The sequence below is a fragment of the Primulina tabacum genome, chromosome 9 (assembly GCF_025594145.1).
Source record: "Primulina tabacum isolate GXHZ01 chromosome 9, ASM2559414v2, whole genome shotgun sequence".
In the NCBI taxonomy this organism is placed as follows: domain Eukaryota; kingdom Viridiplantae; phylum Streptophyta; class Magnoliopsida; order Lamiales; family Gesneriaceae; genus Primulina; species Primulina tabacum.
The window spans coordinates 33,401,680-33,423,283 of record NC_134558.1 but is presented as its reverse complement, the minus strand read 5'-3'; the positions used below and the strand labels follow the sequence as shown (position 1 = coordinate 33,423,283).

Here is a 21,604-nt window from a genome sequence, read left to right as displayed (position 1 = left end):
AACCCGGGTAGAGAATCATCACCCGAGAACTCGTCTAGAAGCTCGGCTTCTAGCAACCCGAGGAGATGATGTCTCGGACAGTCATTTGTCCGGCTATTATCGAACCGACCCAAACTTTTCAGGACCTAACCCATGACCCGGGATAGTCCAATACCCACGGCCCGAGCCTCCCAGGGATATCACCACAAGCTCTGCTCCATTATCGAATTATCTAAAATATATGGTTCCATTTCTGCAAAAGTATGATTAATTTGGGAATAGTTTTTGATAGTCTTAATGCTAAGTTTGAAAATTAGGGTTAACAGGCTTGTGACTAGTTATGGCCACATCGAGAGCGATTCCAATATGGCGGGATATCGTAATATTGGAGTTTTGTTCATGTTAATCATATGGTTAGTGTCATCATCCATTCAACTCAAGACACTTGGACTAAGTGGATAAATCAAGGTCATTCATTCGACCATGATGTATGAACTAGTGGTTATGATTCAACACTCAGCACACTTATCATTTGTTGAATATATAGTTACGTTATTCATATGTATATCATCTATCTACCAAACTTATACTTGGATTTGTTGATAATAATGCATAAAATAACCATTTTCAAAAATAATTTCAACTAGTTGAATGAGTTCATTATTGATATACTTTGTACTAGCATAATTCATGTAGCTTGTTACGATATAGTAATGCATCATCCAATTAGAACAACTATCTTGATCATTCTCATAGACTGACGAAAAACTCATTCTTCCTTTTAGTAAAAAAAAAAATACATATCATAATAATATACTTTAGCAACTTTGTTATCTACTTATAACTGTATTTCATATTTATTTTTTCAAATGCTAAAAATAACTAAAATATTACTTTATCAGAAATATTTAATAACTTAAAAATTATATATAAAAAAATAATTATGTTAAAATTCTATGCAGCTGAATGATCGATTTCCATGAGAATTAACCAAAAACAAAGGAAGTCACTTGGCTAAACCCAAATTAGAGTTATAAATAATTAATTTGTCTTTCTGTATTGATTTATCATCTCTATATCATATACATATTTTATTATCTCGGCACATAAACCAGAAGATGTTAGTGAATTATGTAATAAACACGTTCAACATCTTCTCTAAGCATAAGCTTGTTACCATAATCACATTTTGACTAGTCCAGTGTAGGTTTAGCTCCTGTAAAATAAAATAAAATAAAATAAAAAGTTAAAGATTCTAATGTTAAAGCTATAACCTATAATTGAATAAATAATTTAGTAGATCTCTTGTGAGACGGTCTCACGAATTTTTATCTGTAAAACTGATCAATCCTACTGATATTCACAATAAAAAGTAATACTCTTAGCATTAAAAGTAATATTTTTTCATGGATAACTCAAATAAGAGATCAGTATCACAAAATATGATATGTGAGAGCATCTCACACAAATTTTTGTCTAAATAATTAATTTTCAGCACAACCACTAACGCTCCTCCAAATTTCTCTCTGTTTATATTTTTCGTATGGGTCCTGCAATTTCAAACTTGTCAAGTATTAATTAACATAAAAATTATATTATAGTGGTTAATTAATTATCTCAGAGTGCTATAATATTTGATCTAAACTTTTATTATTTATTTATTATATTTCTATTTTAAAAAATATATATTCAATTCTTGAATAAGGTACATGAACTTGTTCTATACGAAGATGGCAGAATCATGCACTATGGAATTTTGTTCATTATTTAGGAACATTATAAATTAATATTAAGATTCAATTATTTAGTAACTTTATAAATTAATATTTATTTTATTTTTATTTTAAGATGTGTGATGATATTAAATTATTGTTTTGTATAAGTGGACGACTAATAAAAAAAATAAAATAACATTATTTGGTTTTTCTTCAGTCTTACCGCAACTTGTATAAATATAATGAACCGTTTCGAAATTCCTCTCCCCTCTTTGCCCGAGCCTCACTCTTTTTCTGCTCTTCGTTTTTTTCTCTTTCTTTTTTCTTTTAATTTTTTCTCTCTCGGAATCCTCCCATTTTGGAGGTGCTTCACAATTGTGTACAGCTCTTCCAGGTAAATTTAGATCTTACCTTTTTTTTTTAGTGTCTTCGCCTTCTTGCAACTGGGATGAGGGGGGGGTGCAAAAACGCAAAAAATTTCGTGTAATTTTATAGTACTATTGCTGCGGTTCTTGTATATTGAGGTGGGCTCAGTTTGGAATGTTTTCCTGAAAATAAAAAACTAGTCTTTGATGTGAAGAAACTTGAATCTTGGTTTTTTTTTTTTTTTTGAATTTTTTACGGATATATGTTTGATGTTTCTTTTCTTCTGAGTTGAGTTCTTAATCTGATAACTTGTGATGACTGTATCAGATATATTCTGTATGTGGAATTTGAAAAACTTTATACCTCCAGATCTGTTAAATTTTCAGCTGAATTTTCATTATATCTTTTAATATTCCAGCTTGGGTCTTTAGATTTTTATTGATCTGTTGCCCAGAAGCGCTTCATAGTTCAGAATGATATAAAGAAAACAAACAAAACTTTCGATTTTTTCCACAGATCTGTGTGTTTCTCTTCTAAGACTGGTGGGAGAAAAATACTTTTTTAATCTTGTATGTGTACTATGTGTTTTTTCTGTAAGAACAAGTCAAATTCATCCGACACTTTTTCCAATTTGCCCACTTTGTCCGGATCTTAATTACTTCAAAGAAAAATAAATAAACAAATTTGTGATAAGTTACTTGAGGTTGTTTGCGTCCCTCTTGTCTACAGATCTATCATATCCTTTCATCTTGAATTTATTTTTCTAACCAAGATTTCACCTTTCATGACCACATCAGGTGTATTATTTATTCAAGATATTTAAAAATGAATCACTATGCAATTCAAAAAAAGGGCTTTGTTTCATGTGAAGAGATGATAGGGATCACCGCGGTCGGCGGCGGTGGCGGAAGATCTGTGGAGAAAAAAGAAACTGTTGTTTGCCCAAAGCCGCGGCGGTTCGGCCTAATCCATACCACCCTTAACGACTTTTCTTCAATGAGACCTCTCCGATGGCATGCCAGGTAGATTTTGTAATTTTACATACCTTTTCTGGTCTTTTGATTCAAAATTATTTCAAGCGTTCTGATTTTTCTTGAAAAAATTTGTGTTCTTTCCCTAGCAGCCATCAGCAAGAGATTTGTGAAGTTAAAGCTGGAAATGAACTGCTTGATATCATTCTTGCAAAGGTTAGTTTTTTGTGTAATTAATATTTGAAAATGGATGGATCAGATGGATCATTCATTGTGTGTGACTTTTACGGCTAAATATTATTTTGCATTTAATGTTAGTAACTAATATCTGTTTCTTATTTAAAGCATTCAACCTGCCTCTGAAATTTGGTTTTCATTCTAACAGGGTGGTTCTGGTGTTGATCAATCCGTTACCCATGTAGCCTCGTCGCCCCCATTTTTTTCAGGGTCGCCGCCGAGTAGAGTATCTAACCCACTAACTCAGGACGCACGATTCGGGGACGAGAAATTCTACCCCATCTCACCACGTGCAATCCCAACCCCATCAGCAGAAGGGTCTGGTCTGGCCCCTTCCCCATCATCCACTCGCAAGGGTGGATGTGTTCGAGCAAATTTTGGTAACAATCCGGCCGTGAGAGTCGAGGGGTTCGACTGCCTCGACAGGGATAGGCGAAACTGCAGCATCCCGGCCCTGGCCTAGAGTGTAACTGTACAAAGAATCCAAGCCGATTTTCGACAAACTCGCTTTTGTTCTGAGAAGAAGAAGATTTTTGCACAATCTTGATTGTGTGAGCAGCTAAGTAATAGGTGGATTATTGATAATTTTTGTCCAAAAAGCGTGTATATAATGTTATTTCAAAGTGTCTGTAATTAAAAGAATGCAGTGTAAGTATGAGTTGGAAGCTATTAACCGATTTCACCCCCTCTTTTTAATAATGTAAGTAAGAGATGAGAGGAGGGGGATTCTTGGTAATTTGTGTCCATTTTTGAGATTGTATGATAGGGAAATCTACGTGGTATTGAGTCATTGCCCTAATCTTTTTGTTTCTTTTTGAGAAGAGTCGTCATCTTTGTAGCCTAATTCGCTTTGTATATATTAAATTATTAAAAAAATTATTATAAATTTCAACTTTTGTATAGATAATAATAATTAAAAGCGTGGTGTTTATTTTTGGTTTCAAAAGTTGCTATCATGCTAATATTGTTATATGTGGTGCTTTTGATGATGATGCGTGTCTCATTTGTTTGCCACGCGAAAACGCAACATTATCAGGCTCCGTTGAAGATAATCATTGACGCAATAATTTTGCTTGTTTTTTGTAAGAATGAAAATGAATATAGTTAAACAATATTAGGTTCGAGATCGATTTGTAAAAGATAAATATAGTTTTGAGCACGGCTCGAGTTCAATTCGAGCTCGAGTTCGGCTCGTTCTAAATTTATTTAGCTCGACAATAGTTCGAGATCAACTCGTTAATAATTCGTTTATTTTTTGTTCGAACTCAGCCCGTTACGCATATTCGTTTTCGAGCTCGTTAAAAAATATAATTTACGAGCTCGTCGAACATTCCTAACCAAAAGCTTAATGAAGATAGAAGAATTTAAAGAGGTATGTTTCTCATTTTATAACATTTCAACTACTACACTCATATTTCAATGTGGGATTGATGTAAAATATTATTGTACATTCAAGGTCCAACAAATTAGTCGAACTCGAGCTCGATATAAATGATCCAAGCTTGCTTCACGGTCAGAATTGCGAACTTACTAGTCGAATATCCTTAAGCTCGACTTCGGCTCGATAAAATTGTCGAGCTCGACTAGATAAACATAACGAATGATCTGTCACGAGCTTTTTATCGAATCGATACACAAATAGTTCAAGAACGACTTTATTCGTTTACATCTTTGTTTTTGGCAATCACGTTAGTTCGAAGGTAGATCTCTTTGTTTTACTGAGGTTGGATTGTATTTTATTATCAATGAGTTCAAATCTAGATCTATTTCTCTATCGAGGCGGACTTAGGATGAGGATCAATTTGTTTATAAGAAAATTATTTTAATTAATAATATATAATTACACTTGAACGATTAAATATTCCTATTTTTATTTATTATGAAATACATAATTGTAGATTTATTTTATATTTATAATTCGATTTCTTACATATGATAATTAATCATATTTAAATTTTCTATAAGCTTGCCCATACTTACCAAAACACAAGCCCACAAAAAATCTATAGACCATTAGTTTTATATTAAAATCTAAAAAACAAACATATGTAACATCTGAACGAATTAAAATTCAGTGGCAACAAAAGGAAGTGTCCATTTTCTTGCTCTTACATATGTGTACGTCACTTCTCCATTTCCAGCTTCACCGAGGATATACGACACACGAAACAAGTAGTATAATTTTGAATTTTTGTTTTTTTTTTTTAAAAAAAACTGAAGAATTGAATTTAATATAGGGCCATCTGTTCCCGTTTACTATATTGCTGTGCGGCTGAGATCAAGATTCCAAAAACGTGGAGCGCCTCGAAGTGTGGATGTTGAGCTTCAAGCTTTTCAAACTTAAGCGAGATTAACACATGCTTAAACACGAAAAGGTGTTTTTTATTTTTAGTGTAATTGTAATTATCTCAAACTAATAAATAGATAAAATAATACATAAATATGATAAATTTAAGTCTGATGCATTAATTCTCATATTTATAAAAAAGTAAAAACATAAAAATATCAAAATTGCAATCTTTATTTGTTTTTGCAATTAGATCACATTAAAAAATGCTAAATATTTATCAAATCATTATCAGACATGCTTAATCATAATTAAAATTTAAAAAATAAACATCTAAATTATAAACCTAATTTATTATTTTAAAATAAAAAGACATACCTTAAAAATAAAAAATTTAAAAATAAATAGATGCACTTAATTGTGCTTAAGCACACTTAATTAAACGTCTTAATTACGTTTGATTCGGTCAAACTACTGTTCAACCGCTTTTTTCCGCTTTTCTTCGAAGCGGGACGTTTTTGTCGAGCTTCGTGCTTAAACGGAGCTTAAGCGGGCTGTTTAGAATATTGGCTGAAATACATATTACATCGAGAAATTTACCATTTTTTTACAGAAAAAAGTATTTGTGTGTATGGAGTTGGTTGCAGGCAGATAATGTTCCAGAGAGAAAACGAGCTTTGGTGTTTGGGATCATATCAGGCTTTATATCTTCTTCTTTCGTCTTTGGGAATCTATCGGCTCGATTTCTTTCCACTTCTGCTACGTTTCAAATATTCACCTTTTCCTATCTATGGATATTAGAAAATCAGGCTTGATGCTACATGAAATGATATCGATAACGCTACATTTAAATGCTTTTGATAGTATTGAGCATGAGGGGACTTGAATTCAAAACTCGTGGATATTTCCATAATTTGTGTTAAAATTTGTCAAAGCAGCACATCCTAAAATTTTTAATTAGCTAGAATGATAATTTGCGCCAACTTTGATATCTATATATATATATAACTGAAAGATATTCAGGTCTAAACGAAACATGACAAAAACTTGTGTGAGACGGTCTTATGGGTCGTATTTTGTGAGACGATCTCTTATTTAAGGCATCAATGAAAAATATTATTTTTTATGCTAAGAGTATTACTTTTAATTGTAAATATCGGTAAGGTTGACCCGTCTCACAGATAAAGATTTGTGAGACCGTATCAGAAGAGACATACTCAAAGAACATTGCTAGGAAACGTGAAAGTACACAATGGCAAGGGATGACGAAACCGTAACAAAATAATTTTATCTGTAATTAATAGAATTAATTTGATCGAATTGTATTACAAAAAAAATAAAATTAGAAAAATTAAATTTTTTAAATCAAAACAATCAAATTGAAATGGGATAAATAAAAAGCCAAAAACATTTTACGAAATTTATTCTCCGTTTGTTTAATAACGTGTTCAGTTTTGGAAAAAAATTGTCTCTAGGGATAGATCAAATGGCTCATTGTCTCAAAAAATTATTTTTATATTAGGTCAAATATAGATCCCCACATGTAAAATGTTTAACCTATTTGTCATTATTATTCTTCAGCGAGGATGAGACCGAAGATGAGCATAAATTGAACCAAACCAGTTAGTTTGGGTCTATTTTTAGTTTCTCACGATTCGAATCAGTTTTAAAATTCAAATTATTGGGTACATTTGTTTGCTTCAAAGTTTAGATAAAAAAAAAAAAAAAAAAAACCGAACCAAATTGACACAAAACAATTTAAAAAGTATATTTTATTTTCAGCAATAAATTTGTGTACTTTATTTTATTTATTTCTAAAATCTGTTTAATTGTTTTTACTATTTGCTATTTTCTAATATATATATGGATATTTGTGAAATATTTTGATGATTTTTAAACCTAGTTTATTTCACAAATATCCATACATATATTAGAAAATAGTAAATACTATAAATAATTATTTTTTTTTTATTCGGTTTGGTTTTGTTTTTTTAATTGTTCGATTTGATTTGCTATTTAGAAAAACCGACAAAAACTTGGTTTGATGGGTTTTGCTCACTTATGGCTAGTATCCCAACTGTAGGTATCACAAACCGTTAGTTTGATAACTAATTAGGTTAAACTAAAAGTTTACACAACTAAAACTAAGAAAATTTTATGGCGACAATTTCGGAAGCACAAGAAATTTTACACGTCTGGAAACTTGACAAATGCTGGGTTTGGTCATGTGTTGTGGCGTCGTACCCAACACCATAGCTGTATTTGTCGTTTGGTTTTTCGGAGTTCATATATATTATCAACATATTGATGTGAATGTGAGATAAAAATTATGTCAAAAACTCCCGACTAATATTTTATCTGACGAGTTCATCTCACAGACTTTTTTCTACTGCGGTTTACCTCATTAATATGATTTGCATGCTATTGCATCAACTCAAATGTGTACCTGGTATGCATAGCAGAGTAATGACTACGAGTTTGATCATCATAAAAAAAAATCTCAGATAACGTTACACATAATGCATATAGAACTACTGAATCAAAATCATCACAAAGTTCCCAATAAGACATATATTTCGAAAAGATGGTAGGTTTAATTAATTGTTTGTAAGGAACAATTCAATCTAAAAAAATTATAGAGATCAAATAATCATTCACTAGATGGCATCACTCATTTATACAAATAACAATTTTCATCTCTTTGAAGAGGTTAAGAAATCAAATTTTATAAGTAGATATACTATAACCTCTATGTGTTATAATATATACAATTATTCATGTAAATTATAAGTATATATTGATTAACTGATAAATTAAAAAATATTATTTTATAAAGAAGTTATAATTAAAAATTAAATATATATAATTAACTAAAATAAATTGTCTTTGATTGAATTTAAGGAAAAAAATGAACCCGTGAAGTAATAGTACTTGAGTGTAACAATTTGTTATTGTTTGGAGAGCATTCTAAATGTAGTATCTGGATTGATATACCTACAAAAAGAGCAATCGACACACGTTAAATTTGAACAACTTTATGATTTAAAATACTGTAATTATATCGTTATTGTATAATGATGAACGCTCAATTCTACGGTTGAGTTCATATGAAATACAATTCAATTTTTTTTATACTTTTTGGCACATTTTATTTTTATATTGTGTGAATTTTTGTCAAGTAAAAGATTGATTTATATACAAATAAATATTTGTTGATTGACAAATGACTTTAATTTAGGATGAAAAAAGTGATAACAATAATAAACGGGAATATAGTTTGATTGATAATTATAAATACCTAACAAATATATTCACAAGTAATTATTCTTAATCATTCAAATTAACGATATCAAATCGAATGATAATTTCTTTAAGACAGCAGCCAAAGATACCATGTTCCGTGGCGTTGATAAAATTTCCCAATTTCGACCATGGCGTGAGGTGCACTTGCTACAAATCGCGTGGGTTATAAAGCTTTCACTGCGGCTTTAATTTTCTGCTTTTCCCACTCATTCTTTTCACAAATTCACAGAGAAAAGGAGAGTAAAGTGTGGGAGTGAACTCGGTGAAGATGGAAGAAAAAGGGTCGTCTTTAGTTCATCTTTTGGTTATAGTACTGAGCTTAACTGCATTCGGATTTGCCATTGCTGCTGAACGACGTCGTAGCACTGTAATTGCTCTCTTCTTCACTCCCTCTTTTGTCGTCTCTATGTGTATGTGCGCAAATATATGTTGATTGAACTAGCAATTAACTGGGTTTTTGTAGATCATATCGGGTTGTTATTAAAGTTTGGTATGATTTTTCATTTTTGATCTCATTTGGTTTGTTTCTTGAGATTTTGTGCTTAACGATTGTTTCTATGATTGGAAAGGTGTCGAACGGAAGGTCGATTTGGGCTGGAAATGATTTTTTTGTGAATGATTGACAGGGTTTGTTTATTTAGCGTTTTGCCTAAATAATATGATCTTTTTAATGCCTTTAATGGGGGATGATGACAATGCTGAGTGCTTGAATGTTCTGTGGATTTTTATGAGATATTAACTATAATCGATGACTGATTATGTGATGCACTTAAGTTGCCCTTTTCGGCGAAAAGAAATTTCTTTTTGTCTTCTTTTTTGCTCCATTGTATGAACCGTTCAACGAGATTTGAACAAGCTAAGTCCCGTGAGATTAAGAGTTGCACCAACCCTTGGTTAATTGGTCGGCCAAGTAAATTGAATATTTACTGGGATCTTGATATTTATCTTGTTTAGGATACTTTTTATGAAGGTTTTACTGCTTTCCAGTTTCCATCCCATATTCTGGCAAACATTGGAAGGCTCTTGAAAGTTGAAACTTTTGTTTCTTGGAAGTTGGAACTGAGAACTAAGTAATGTACCTTTTTAAATGTGAAATGCGAAGTGGTACAAGATAGTATAAGTGAATTTTCAAAAGAAAAAAGTAAAGAAAATGTCAAGTGCCAGATATTTTTCTTGCATTATATGAATTTCATGAGCTTCGAAGATAATTTACAAAGATATGATGTTATGATTTATGAACGAATTTCTTATTCAGCTATGCCACATTCTGAAACGAAGGTAGGATGCGATGAATTGTTTATCAAGTAAGTCACTTTGATTTAATGTCCTTGAAAATACTGAGTGATAACCTTGGCTTGTAATTTCCATGATTTGCATTGCTCAATAAACAAAAACTTGTATTCCTGTTTGATCGTGCTACACATGAAAAGAAATTAGAACATGTTTTCATGCAAACCGGTGCAATTTCCTGCTGTTTGTAGAAGTGATTGTAATTCCTAATTTTCATTGCCCCCGTGATTCCTAGAAGCAATTTTGTTAGCTTTCTCCTGGCTAGGTGGCCGATACCACGTTCTCTGTCCCATGAGTTCACATACAGCCTTTGATTTCTAGACAAAGACCATTTTCGTGGGTACTTTGTTGTTTATTTCACCGTTCTTTCTTTTATAATTTATACTTACTTTTCGAAATTGGGCGACTCTGAATGAAATTTCAACACATGTTGGATGTTCGAGTTCCTTAAAGCTTCCCGGTTGTTTAGTTACTTCTGTTGTTAGTAGTTTTTGGTGAACATTGTTGGTATGGATGAATAATTACAACTGAAGCTCCCTCTTTGTGCCCCAATCAGCATATTCTATTGCTTTAGGGTAAGGGGAAGATTCCAATTACATTTGTGTTTCTTTTATAGTCACCAATATCGGAAAGGAAACAGATTGTGAGGGCCCTAGTATAGTTCAGGACCGAGTCTCATCATATTATTATGCACAGTACCTTCTCCTTTGGAAAGGAACCAAGAGATAAAACTTGTGATAGATAATACTTGAGTGAGAGATTTTGTTTGCATTGAGGTGGATGCTGGAAGCAGCAATTTTGATCTAATCACCATATATGGTCCTTGGAATATGTTTAACCTGGAAAACTAAAATATGCAACCTTTCTCTTGTGTACTATGCTTAACTGGGAAAAAAATTTATTTAGCTGCATACGAAAGGAACTTGTATCAATACTCATAAGTTTATTATTTTGCTACCGTTAGTATACATCCAACTTTGCTTTTGGTTGTAACTCACTGGATTTTAGAATTTGTTTCACCTGAACTATTCTCCGTAAAACGTAGGTGGGTTTACAAGTGTGAGTATTAAGAGTAGACAACAATGGGTTGTAATAGCTATACTTGGTTCTTGTAGATACTCTGATGTGTGAATTCAGCATTCCAGCATGATTTGGACGTCATTTTTATGAGATATTTGAGCCAAAAAAAACATGATAAAATATTATCCAATTTTAGTGACCAAATGGTAGTCCTTGGACGAAAGTTCTTGTTTTGAGATGGTGAAATATACATGAGTAGTGAAGCGAGCCATTTTGAAGGAGAAACAACATCCCTTTTTCGATGGGAGTTGACAATATTGTGTTGTGATGACTGATACCTGACGACAGTTCAACATTCGATTGGCTTTGTCAACTTTTGTTTTAAGAAAAGCTAATGTTAGCATTGTGCAACACAATTGACCACATGTTAGATGAATTATAGCAAATTTATGTGGATATTTAGTGGAAGGTGGTCAAGTGACTGCTCTTGTGGAGCAGCGGTGATACGAAATTGTCTTAACTTTAGGATTATTTACATGTACTGATGTACATTTCCTGTAAGTGGATATAAAGATACTATTCGATTTATAAAATCGATAAATTGCCAATTGGGGTTAGATATCAACAGTTTCGGTATCTTTAGGGTCATCTTACAGACAAAAAAACCGAATGATCAAACCCGGGGAAATCAGGTTTATAACCTTGTGAAAATTTCAACTCTAACCTGAGTATTTGTTTAATCATTATCCCATGCACAGGACCATGTGTTTATAGTTTCCTACAGGCAACCATTATCTTACACATGGCATCCCTTATTTTTTGGCAAATGTGAAGGTTATGGATAAAAAAATGCAAAGATGGTTATAAATCGAACAAAAAAATTTGATCAAGAGTTATTTCACAAACTCTCCCTTGTTAAACCCGTGGTGTTTCCCATATTCTCCTTGGGCTTAACATCACTGTACTGGTTTCTGATGTAAATTTGTGGCACTAAGCAAAATCAAAATATATTTACCAGACACATTGATGATTATTCGAGCATGCTGGTTTTGATTTTTTCTCCGTTTGCATTGGTTTGGTTAGTTTACTTAATTTAGTAGCAAAAACCAGGATGTATGTTGGCCAACATGGTTCAGCATGACTACCGACTGCTTAACTAGTTGTCCTTGTAATTGTTTTGAACTTAGCTTAGCTAGGATCTGGGCAAAGGGTATATGCTATTAGTTAGCTAGGAGTCCTTGTCAAGTTTGAGTTATCAGCATAAAAATTGTTTCGAGTATAAAGGCCATGAGCTTGTTTTGAATTTTTTTTTCCTGTATAAATGTCTGTATTCAGCTTAACTCAGCGCGTTTCTAATTATGGTTGTATCTTTCTCTCTTATTCTTTGCGTGACAGGGCACTTTAACCATAGAAGAGGTCACTAATCGAACATATTGCGTCTACAAGTCTGATGTTGCCACAGGATATGGAGTGGGGGCATTCTTGTTTCTTCTCTCAAGTGAATCTTTGCTTATGGGCGTTACCAAGTGCATGTGTTTTGGAAGGCCTTTGGTTCCTGGTGGAAATCGTGCCTGGACCATAATATATTTTGTTTCTTCGTGGTAAGAGTGTGTATTCTTTATACAGTTTTTGTTTTTCGTTTCCATTTCTTCCATTAGTTTCTTGTTCTATATGATATATATTTATGTACATGAAGACGGCAATCTAGTACATTCTTCACCGGTTTTTCTATCTCATTAGATTCTTTAACAGGTTTCATGCTACTCGGTAGCATATAATTCTAATGATTTATCCAAATATGTAGGATGACATTTATAGTAGCAGAAGCGTGCCTAATCGCTGGTGCTAAGAACAACGCATATCACACCAAATACCGTAACATGGTCTTAGCAGACAATTTTTCTTGTGAATCTTTGCGGAAAGGTGTATTCATTGCTGGGGCAGTCTTTGTGGTTGGAACGATGGTTCTGAATATCTACTACTACATGTACTTCTCTAAAGCTACCACTCAACCTGCTCATAAAACTAACCGTGCTTCTTCAACCGTTGGCATGACTGGGCGAGTGTAGATTTGAACGCGAGACTTAAAGATTTATCTGCAGCGATATCTAGTTTGCCAAATGATGATTTTTGGATGAATCAGATCACGTATAATCGTGTTTCGTGTGGCATGGTGAAAATTTTCAGTTGATAGGGCTATATTGGGATCAATATCACATTAAATTCAGTTGATTTATTTTGTTATCCAAAGGCTTTACTGTTTATTATGATAATTTTGATGTATCAATGTTGTGTGGTAATACTTAATAGAGGGTTGATATGATAATTACTAAAGCAGTAATTTTGAGTGATGTTTTTGTTTTATCTATGATACCCCAGGATGTCCCGGGTCGGGGATGGTTCCTGGGACGTCCCGAGCCAGGGAGCCTGACCATGAAGAATGCCCGGGTTAGAGGGATGAAATGTTCCTGGTCAATAAAGCAACCAGATGGGTTAACACCCTGAGTCATAGAACTACCTGGGACGAGGAGAGTACGACTGGAATAAATCATGGGAGTGGGCAATTAGTTAATAGGCCGTGCTATTAGACCACCCGGAACGTAATTTCCCCGGGACGTTGCATACCCGGGTCCTCATAAGAAATCTCGGGAAGTATTTTACCCAAGCCACTTCGATAGTAGTGTCGCATTTAATACCGCCGATGAACAGGATGTATGCAGCTGACCTATCTGTGACACTAGTGCAAGTGGTTAATGAATCAAGTGGGCTGGATGTGATTAGTATGCGATTTGACATGTCAGAATAATAGGGTATAATCAGCCACCCTACTATCATTAATGCTCAAACACAAAGAACGAGGTCATCATTACATCCTCTACTATAAATATCAGGTTCTTTACTTGCGTTTATTCTCTATTCAGATATTAACTCACACATTGAATGCTCTCATTTATTGCTCATTTACTCTCCACTCCACAGCAATCACACAGCAATCACTTGGTTACATTGGTTTTCTAGCTTGAGTGCCCTGCTGACTTAAGCATTGGAGTGGTCACGCTGAACACCCCTTCGGCGTCCATTCACGTGGTTCTTTTCTTGTTCGCAGATCTCTCAAATTATTCAAGAAGTCAAGAAGTTCAGCCTAGACATCCAACTCATATTTCCTTCATCTTGATAGCAAATCCGGCAGAGTACCCGACCCGACTCGTCCATTTCGCCCGGGTTGCTTCATTGGCGCCGTCTGTGGGAAATCTGAGTTTTAAGGCGTTGATATGGCTCCTACTAGGAGAGCAAACCAAGACATTTCCCGAGTACAAGATGAGAACAACACTCGTCTTTCTGGAGCAGGTGGCCCTCCACCTAATGGTCCCCAGCCCACCATCCATTTAACTCCCGAGGAGTTGAATAAGATTATCACTGAAGCTGTTAAGACAGCCATGGCAAAGAAGACCACCACTCATCATTTCAGCCATCCCGAGCAGCAGCGTGAGCAGCTGGAGGAGGAAGAGAGAAGGGAGGAGGAGAGGGAGTCAAGCGCAGGTTCTAAATCTCCCACTGTGGCAGAGGAGTTGGAGGAATTAAGGAAGAAGGTAAAGGCATGGAAGGACAAGTTGTTTCTAAGAGTGGTGCTCAAGTTGGAAAGGGTTGTCCATTCTCTGATGTCATTGTCCGGGAACCACTGGCCGGGCACTTCAAATCAGCCAAAATCAAAGATTATGATGGAAGTTCTGACCCTGATGATCATCTTGTTCGATTTGAAAATATGGCCATGTTGCATTGCTATGGAAACCAGATTAAATGCAAAGTATTTTTGACCACCCTGGTCGACTCTGCACAAAGGTGGTTCGAAGGGCTGGTACCACAGAGCATTCATTGTTTTGAGGACTTCCAAAAGGTATTCTTGCAACAATTCAGCAGTAGCAAGAAATACAAGAAGACTGCTTTCAGCCTTTTTGAGGTAAAGCAGGGAGAAGATGAAACCTTAAGGGCGTATATCAAGAGATTCAACCGGGTAGTCCTGGATGTCTCATCTTGTGCACCCGAGACAAAAACTACTGCATTCATGCAGGGACTGTGGGAAGGGGATTTCTTTCGATCCCTGACCAAAAAATTGCCCGATAACTTTGAGGATCTCCTATCCCGGACGGAAAAATACATCAATATGGAAGAAGCGCAGAACCAGAAGAGAGAAGCTTTGAAAAGACCGAGAGGAGACCGGGTTGTGAAGCCCGAGGAGAGAGCTCACAAGAAAAGAGGTCCGGGACATTTCTCTCATGTCCCTCTGAGGATTGCCCGGGATCAAGAAATCCAGGAATGCAGTTCAAATCTAGCCCCGCGTCCCAGTCCAATGGCAAGAACATCAAGACCAGAGAAGAGAGGGTTCTGCACCCTTCACAAGGAATGTTCTCACAGTACCCATGAGTGCCGAACTCTAAGGAAGGAGTCTAGCAAGCATCCCATGCCAGTCTCTCATCCTCCCCGGATAAGTCTAGACAGCCACCCTGGTTGTTTCGACGTCCCGGGCAAGACACTCTTCACAAATCAATAAACATCCCAAGTGGAAGCAAAAGGGAGGAAACAAGTTCCCGGGAGGAAAGGAGCAGACAAGTTGAAAAGAAGGATCCTTCCCCGAGCAGAGGAGTAATAAAAATGATTTCGGGAGGGTCCATAGATGGTGATTCCAACCGGGCTCGGAAAGCGAGGAGTAGGAGGGAGTGCTTGGAGGTTGATGGGAGGGGGAGAGATGAGCCAGTTATAAGCTTCGGACCAGAAGACCTCAGGGGAGTCAGTCTGCCCCACAATGACGCTCTTGTTATCCAAGCCCGATTGGCTAATTATGATGTCTTGAGAGTATTTGTTGACAATGGCAGCTCTGTCAATGTCATCTTTAAAGAGGCACTGGTCCAAATGGATTTGCATGAATATCAATTAGAGGCGGTTGAGACTACCTTGTTCGGTTTTGCTGGACATGCAGTGTACCCTGAGGGGAAATCACCCTGCCACTAACCCTGGGCAACGGAGACTTGAGGAAAACTGTAATGACAGTCTTCACAGGGGTGGATGCCCCGTCCTCGTACAATATCATCTTGGGGAGGCCAGCTATGAATGAGATGAGAGCTGTGGCCTCCACTTATCATCAGAAAATCAAATTTCCAGTTCGAGGACAGGTCGGGGGAGTCAAGGGAGATCAACCCTCCTCTCGGAATTGCTACGGGGAGACTGTCCGGGTAGACCAGAAGAAAGCAAGAAGGTAAGGGAAGGGGAAGGAAAGTCAAGAGGAGGCTGGCCGGAGAGAGGGAAGTACACTTTGTTGCGGAAGAGGAGCAAGAAGTGGTGGAAATTGAGCCGGGAAAGCACGTCCGGGTGGCCCGAGACCTCAACACGTCCACCCGGGTAAATCTCTTACATTGTTTAAAAACTAACATCAGTGTTTTCGCATTGTCTCAACAGGAATTAGCCGGGATCTCACCCCAAGTGGCTGAGCACAAGTTAAATATTCTCCCGGGATCCCGGCTTGTGAAGCAAAAGAAGAGGCATTTCGGCCCTGAAAAAGATAAAGTCATTGAAGAGCAAGTGGGAGAGCTGTTGAGAGCCGGTCACATCAGAGAAGTCCAATTCCCTACTTGGCTCTCAAATGTGGTCCTCGTCCCAAAATCCATCGGGAAATGGAGAATGTGCGTCGATTTCAGGGACTTGAATAAAGCCTGCCCCAAAGACTGTTATCCTCTCCCCCGGATTGATCAACTAGTGGATTCCACCTCTGGATGCGAATTATTAAGCTTTCTGGATGCCTATCAGGGGTACCACCAAATCCCCTTGGCTCTTGAAGATCAAGATAAAGCCAGTTTTATCACATCCGGGGGCACCTTCTGCTATGTTGTTATGCCCTTTGGATTAAAGAATGCAGGGGCCACATACCAACGTTTAATTAATCATGTCTTTCAAAAGCAGATAGGTCGTAATATTGAGGTGTATGTGGACGACATTCTAATCAAAATCCGAGAGATATCCAACTTTATTAATGATCTGGCCGAGACCTTCACTACTCTGAAACAGTATGGAATAAAGCTCAACCCGCGCAAATGTGTGTTCAGGGTCAGGAGTGGAAAATTTTTGGGTTTCATGGTAACTGATAGGGGAATCGAAGTCAACCCCGAAAAAATTAAAGCAATAATGGACATGCCTTCTCCTCAATATGTCCGAGATGTGCAAAAATTAACCGGGAGAATTGTTGCCCTGTCACGTTTCATTTCCCGATCTGCTCATCGGAGTTATCCATTTTTTCAAGTTCTAAGAAAAGCGCAAAAATTTGGCTGGGATGACAAATGTGAGTAGGCCTTTCAAGACTTGAAAAAGCATCTGGCTGAGTTGCCTATTCTGGCAAAGCCCGAGCCCGGGGAGAAATTATGGATCTATTTATCCGCCACTGAGTTTGTTGTTAGTTATGTGCTTGTCAGGGAAGAAGGAGCTGACCAGAAGCCAATATATTATGTCAGTCATGCCCTTCGAGGAGCGGAATTAAAATACCGTGAGGTGGAAAAAATAGTACTTGCCCTGGTAATGACTACCCGGAAACTCAGGCCTTATTTCCTCTCACATCCCATTGTGGTCCTCACTAATTCTCCACTCGGGAGGATCATGACACACACTGAAGTCTCGGGGAGAATGATTAAGTGGACTGTAGAGCTCGGGGAATATGACATCGAATATAAACCTCGAGTTCCTATTAAAGCCCAAGCATTGACAGACTTTTTGATCGAGATGATTCAACCAGGAGAGGAAAGGGTATGGAGGGTGTTTGTTGATGGTGCATCAAACTTGTCGGGATGTGGAGTTGGGGTAGTTCTAATTGCTCCATCAGGAGAAAAGATCAAGCTGGCCTTAAGAATTGACTCCAGGGTCACTAATAATGAAGCAGAATATGAAGCTATTCTGGCAGAGTTACAAGCTGCCCGGGAAGTCGGTGCTTCCCGAGTCATTATTTATTCTGACTCTCAGTTGGTCACCCAGCAAATCAAGGGAACATATGAGGCCTAAGAATGAGAAAATGCTCAAGTATTTGGGACTCATCATGACCCGGGCTTCCCCTTTTTCCGATTGGAGCATTGAACAAATTCCTAGGGAGGAAAATGAAGAAGCAGATATCTTAGCCAAATTGGCTGCCTCCATGTCGGATATAAGCACCTGGGAAGTCCTCTGTTTCACCCGGTTGGTGCTCTCTGTTAACGAAAAAAGTACCCCCGATTCAGAAAAGCTCATGGATGACCCCTATCATTGAGTATATAGTCCATGGCAAGCTTCCAGAAGATCGGGCCCGAGCCATAAAGATCAAAAAACAAGCACCCAGGTTCGTCTTTTTGAATAATGTTTTATACAGGCGATCATATCAAGGCCCATTACTCAAGTGCTTATCAGAAGATGAGGTAGAGTATGTCCTCCGAGAAATACACGAGGGGTGCTGTGGTGAACACCTCGGTGGGACTGCCCTGCCCCGGAAAGCTATATTGGCCGGATTTTGGTGGCCCCAAATGAATCAAGATGCTACCCGGCTTGTCCTAAAAATGCCAGGGTTGTCAACACCATTCTAATTTTCATCATCACACAGCTGCTAGTATGCAACCAATGTCAGCATCGTGCCCTTTTGATCAATGGGGCTTAGATATTGTGGGTCCCTTCCCCATATCCCGAGCACAGAAAAAGTTCCTTCTAGTGGCTGTGGATTATTTCTCCAAGTGGGTGGAAGCCGAGCCATTAGCCAAGATTACTGAGGAGGAAGCCATGAAATTTCTTTTGAAAAATATTGTTTGCAGATATGGCATCCCAAGAAAATTGATTTCTGATAATGGGAGACAATTCCAGGGAAAAAATATCACCTCGTGATGTCAAGAAATGAAGATTATTCAATCCTTTACCTCCGTGGCTTACTCTCAAGCTAATGGCCAGACTGAGGTAACTAATAGGATCATTGTGCAAGCATTGAAAGCTCGGCTCCATGGAAAGGGTAAAAAATTGGGTGGAGGAACTACCAAGTGTATTGTGGGCATATCGAATCTACACCGCGATCATCTACTCGAGAAACACCTTACAGCCTTGTATATGGTTCAGAAGCAGTCCTACCTGTGGAGATTGGGCAATCTTCTACTCAGATAGAATCTTATCCGAGCAACAATGATCAGTCCTGGGCCATTGAACTTGATTTTGTTGAAGAGAGGAGAGACCGGGCAATCATTCGAATGGAAGCTTATCGCAGCCGGGTGATGAAATCTTACAACAAGCATGTCCGATCACGAGATTTTCAAGTAGGGGACCTGGTCATGAAGAAGGTCAAACCAGTGGGTGATGTAGGGAAATTAAAAGCAAGGTGGGAAGGACCCTTCAAAATAATTCGAAGAGTCAGCTCGGGGGCAGCTTATTATCTCGAAGATTCTCAAGGACACACTCTTAAAGGGCCATGGAATGCTTTTCATTTGAAGAAGTATTATGTTTAAAAACACTTGTCCACTGTTTCCACATCAAATAAAGAAATTGGTCAAGGAAATGTCTACTAAGTCCAGGGACCCGTACCCTGGCCCGGGGACCCGTACCCCGGTTATCTACTAAGTCCAGGGACCCGTACCCTGGCCCGGGGACCCGTACCCCGGTTATCTCCTAAGTCCACGGACCCTTACCTTGGACCGAGGACCCGCACCCCGGTTATCTCCTAAGTCCACGGACCCTTACCTTGGCCCGAGGACCCGCACCCCGGTCATCTACTGAATCCAGGGACCCGTACCGTAGTCCAGGTACTCGTACCCTGGTTATCTATCGGGCCCAGGGAATCATTCCAGTAACCTGTACCCTGATTATCTATCAAGACCAATCTTATATTAAGCCCCCGAGCTCATGCTTTGTGAATGTGTATTGGTTAGTGATTGATAAAATTCACAGTTATTACAGAATTCGAGTCAATTCACAACCCTGAAAATATTTTGAAATAATTATCAAATGCGAGAAAAGGAAATATTTCATTAAAAGGAAAATATTTACAAGGTGCCCGGAAGCCCGGGAATAAAAAAAAAGAAAAAAGAAAAGACAAACACAGTCCTAATCTACTTTGGGATCTTGACCCTGGTCCTCCTCCTCTTCTTCTGGGAGAGACGCAGTAGCCTTCTCCAAATCAGGGAAATCCTCCCGGTCCGCCGGAACAAGGCCCGCCTCCTCAAACTGCTCCAGGCATTTATTGAAGCCCTGTTCGAAGTAGGGGAAAGCTTTGTCAGCCACCATCTTCTTGAAGTTTGCCATTTGTTCCGCCTGGGCAGTCTTTATAAGATTCGCAGCAGCCTGAAAATCCTCGGCTCGGACCCGGGAGGACTCTGCTTCTTCTCTGGCCGCCTGCGCCTCTGCTCGGGCCTCAGCAAGCTCTGCCCGAACCAGGCCCATTTGTTGCTCCCAGACCACCCTTTCTCGGGACAGAACAAGCTCATGGAGCTCATTCAGCCGGCCTATCTCCTCCTGGAGTTTGGCGTGTGTTTCCCGGGCAGTCTGGGCCTGGGCATTGGCCCCCTTCGCAGCCTGAGCCAATCGCTCAAAGGCGGCCACGAGCATCTGCAAGCCCTGAAAACATGGAAAGTTGGAAAAAATTGATATGATATAATCAAATGATGACAAGTAAAGAGATACTTACAGAGAAGGACCGGGCTACTCCTTTGCATAGCATCTCATTGGGGTGGAACCTTTGTAGATGCCCCACCTCGTCAGGGCGCAGAAGGCCCCAGATCATCTTCACGAGATCCGAGCTGACATCGTCCCCGAAGATGTTGGGGAGGACCCAGGGCCTTCCCCCTGATGGGCCAGCAGGAGAACCAATCAAAGGAGGAGATCGGGCGATCTCCTCAGGAACATCCTCTATGACTACCGTCTCGATGACCGGCTTCATAGCAGCTTTCCTCTTTCGATGATTGAGAGGCGCCGGGTCCTCCCCATGGGCCGAGGGAGTAGTCTCCTCCCTGGCAGAAACCGCCTGCTCCCGGGCCTCAGCCTCCACTCGGGCCTGGCGCTCCTCAAGTTCCCGGGCCTCGGTCTCCGCCTAGGCCTGACGCTCTTCTTGCTCTTGAGCCTCTCGGCCTGGGCTTTCTTCTGCTCTGTCTTCCTCCTGGCTGCCGCCTCAAGTAAGCTGGCCTTGATCATATCTTCTGCGGCTACATCACAAATCGACAAGTCAGAAAAGTTGAAACATATTAAAGATAAGCAGATCAAGGGGAAGTAATTTACCAGCCTGCGACCCGGGTTGATCAAATTCATCGATGATTTGATCTACAGGGTCTTCGGGTCGGGACCCGATCCCATAATGGACCAGATTCCCCCCCCCCCCCCCCCCCCCAATCAACACTGAAGACAAGAAGGATTGGTTCTCCAGGGCTTCCCAAGCTTGGATAAAGGGGGGAGGAGTTTGTAAT

General features: G+C 38.3%; 3 protein-coding genes across 4 annotated transcripts; all 3 read left to right on the top strand.

Annotated features, from left to right (window-relative positions):
* Positions 1-1,930: 1,930 nt before the first annotated feature.
* Positions 1,931-4,160, top strand: LOC142555338 (uncharacterized). Of its 2 annotated transcripts, none has more exons than XM_075666163.1 (4): positions 1,931-2,088; positions 2,858-3,082; positions 3,184-3,247; positions 3,417-4,160. In XM_075666163.1, exons 1-4 carry the CDS (start codon positions 1,937-1,939, stop codon positions 3,729-3,731), a joined length of 756 nt encoding a protein of 251 aa, XP_075522278.1. In that variant the 5' UTR covers positions 1,931-1,936; the 3' UTR covers positions 3,732-4,160. The 2 variants fall into 2 exon arrangements, with proteins under 2 accessions (XP_075522278.1, XP_075522277.1); XM_075666162.1 differs by having other exon boundaries at positions 3,181-3,247.
* Positions 4,161-9,043: 4,883 nt separating this feature from the next.
* On the top strand, positions 9,044-13,520 carry LOC142555336 (uncharacterized). The gene is made up of 3 exons (XM_075666161.1): positions 9,044-9,225; positions 12,564-12,769; positions 12,973-13,520. Exons 1-3 carry the CDS (start codon positions 9,127-9,129, stop codon positions 13,235-13,237), a joined length of 570 nt encoding a protein of 189 aa, XP_075522276.1. The 5' UTR covers positions 9,044-9,126; the 3' UTR covers positions 13,238-13,520.
* Positions 13,521-19,058: 5,538 nt separating this feature from the next.
* LOC142504436 (uncharacterized) lies at positions 19,059-19,657 on the top strand. Its single transcript, XM_075617304.1, has 2 exons — positions 19,059-19,170; positions 19,275-19,657. The coding sequence occupies exons 1-2, from the start codon at positions 19,059-19,061 to the stop codon at positions 19,655-19,657; spliced, it is 495 nt and encodes a 164-aa protein (XP_075473419.1).
* The last annotated feature ends 1,947 nt before the right edge of the window (positions 19,658-21,604 follow it).

Coding starts and splice junctions, on each gene's coding strand:
- LOC142504436 (XM_075617304.1), top strand. CDS start 19,059: ATGAAGATTATTCAATCCTTTACCTCCGTGGCTTACTCTCAAGCTAAT. Junction 19,171..19,274: donor AGCTCGGCTCCATGGAAAGG/GTAAAAAATTGG, acceptor TATATGGTTCAG/AAGCAGTCCTACCTGTGGAG.
- LOC142555336 (XM_075666161.1), top strand. CDS start 9,127: ATGGAAGAAAAAGGGTCGTCTTTAGTTCATCTTTTGGTTATAGTACTG. Junction 9,226..12,563: donor CTGAACGACGTCGTAGCACT/GTAATTGCTCTC, acceptor TTTGCGTGACAG/GGCACTTTAACCATAGAAGA. Junction 12,770..12,972: donor ATATATTTTGTTTCTTCGTG/GTAAGAGTGTGT, acceptor CCAAATATGTAG/GATGACATTTATAGTAGCAG.
- LOC142555338 (XM_075666162.1), top strand. CDS start 1,937: ATGAACCGTTTCGAAATTCCTCTCCCCTCTTTGCCCGAGCCTCACTCT. Junction 2,089..2,857: donor ATTGTGTACAGCTCTTCCAG/GTAAATTTAGAT, acceptor TGACCACATCAG/GTGTATTATTTATTCAAGAT. Junction 3,083..3,180: donor CCTCTCCGATGGCATGCCAG/GTAGATTTTGTA, acceptor TTCTTTCCCTAG/CAGCCATCAGCAAGAGATTT.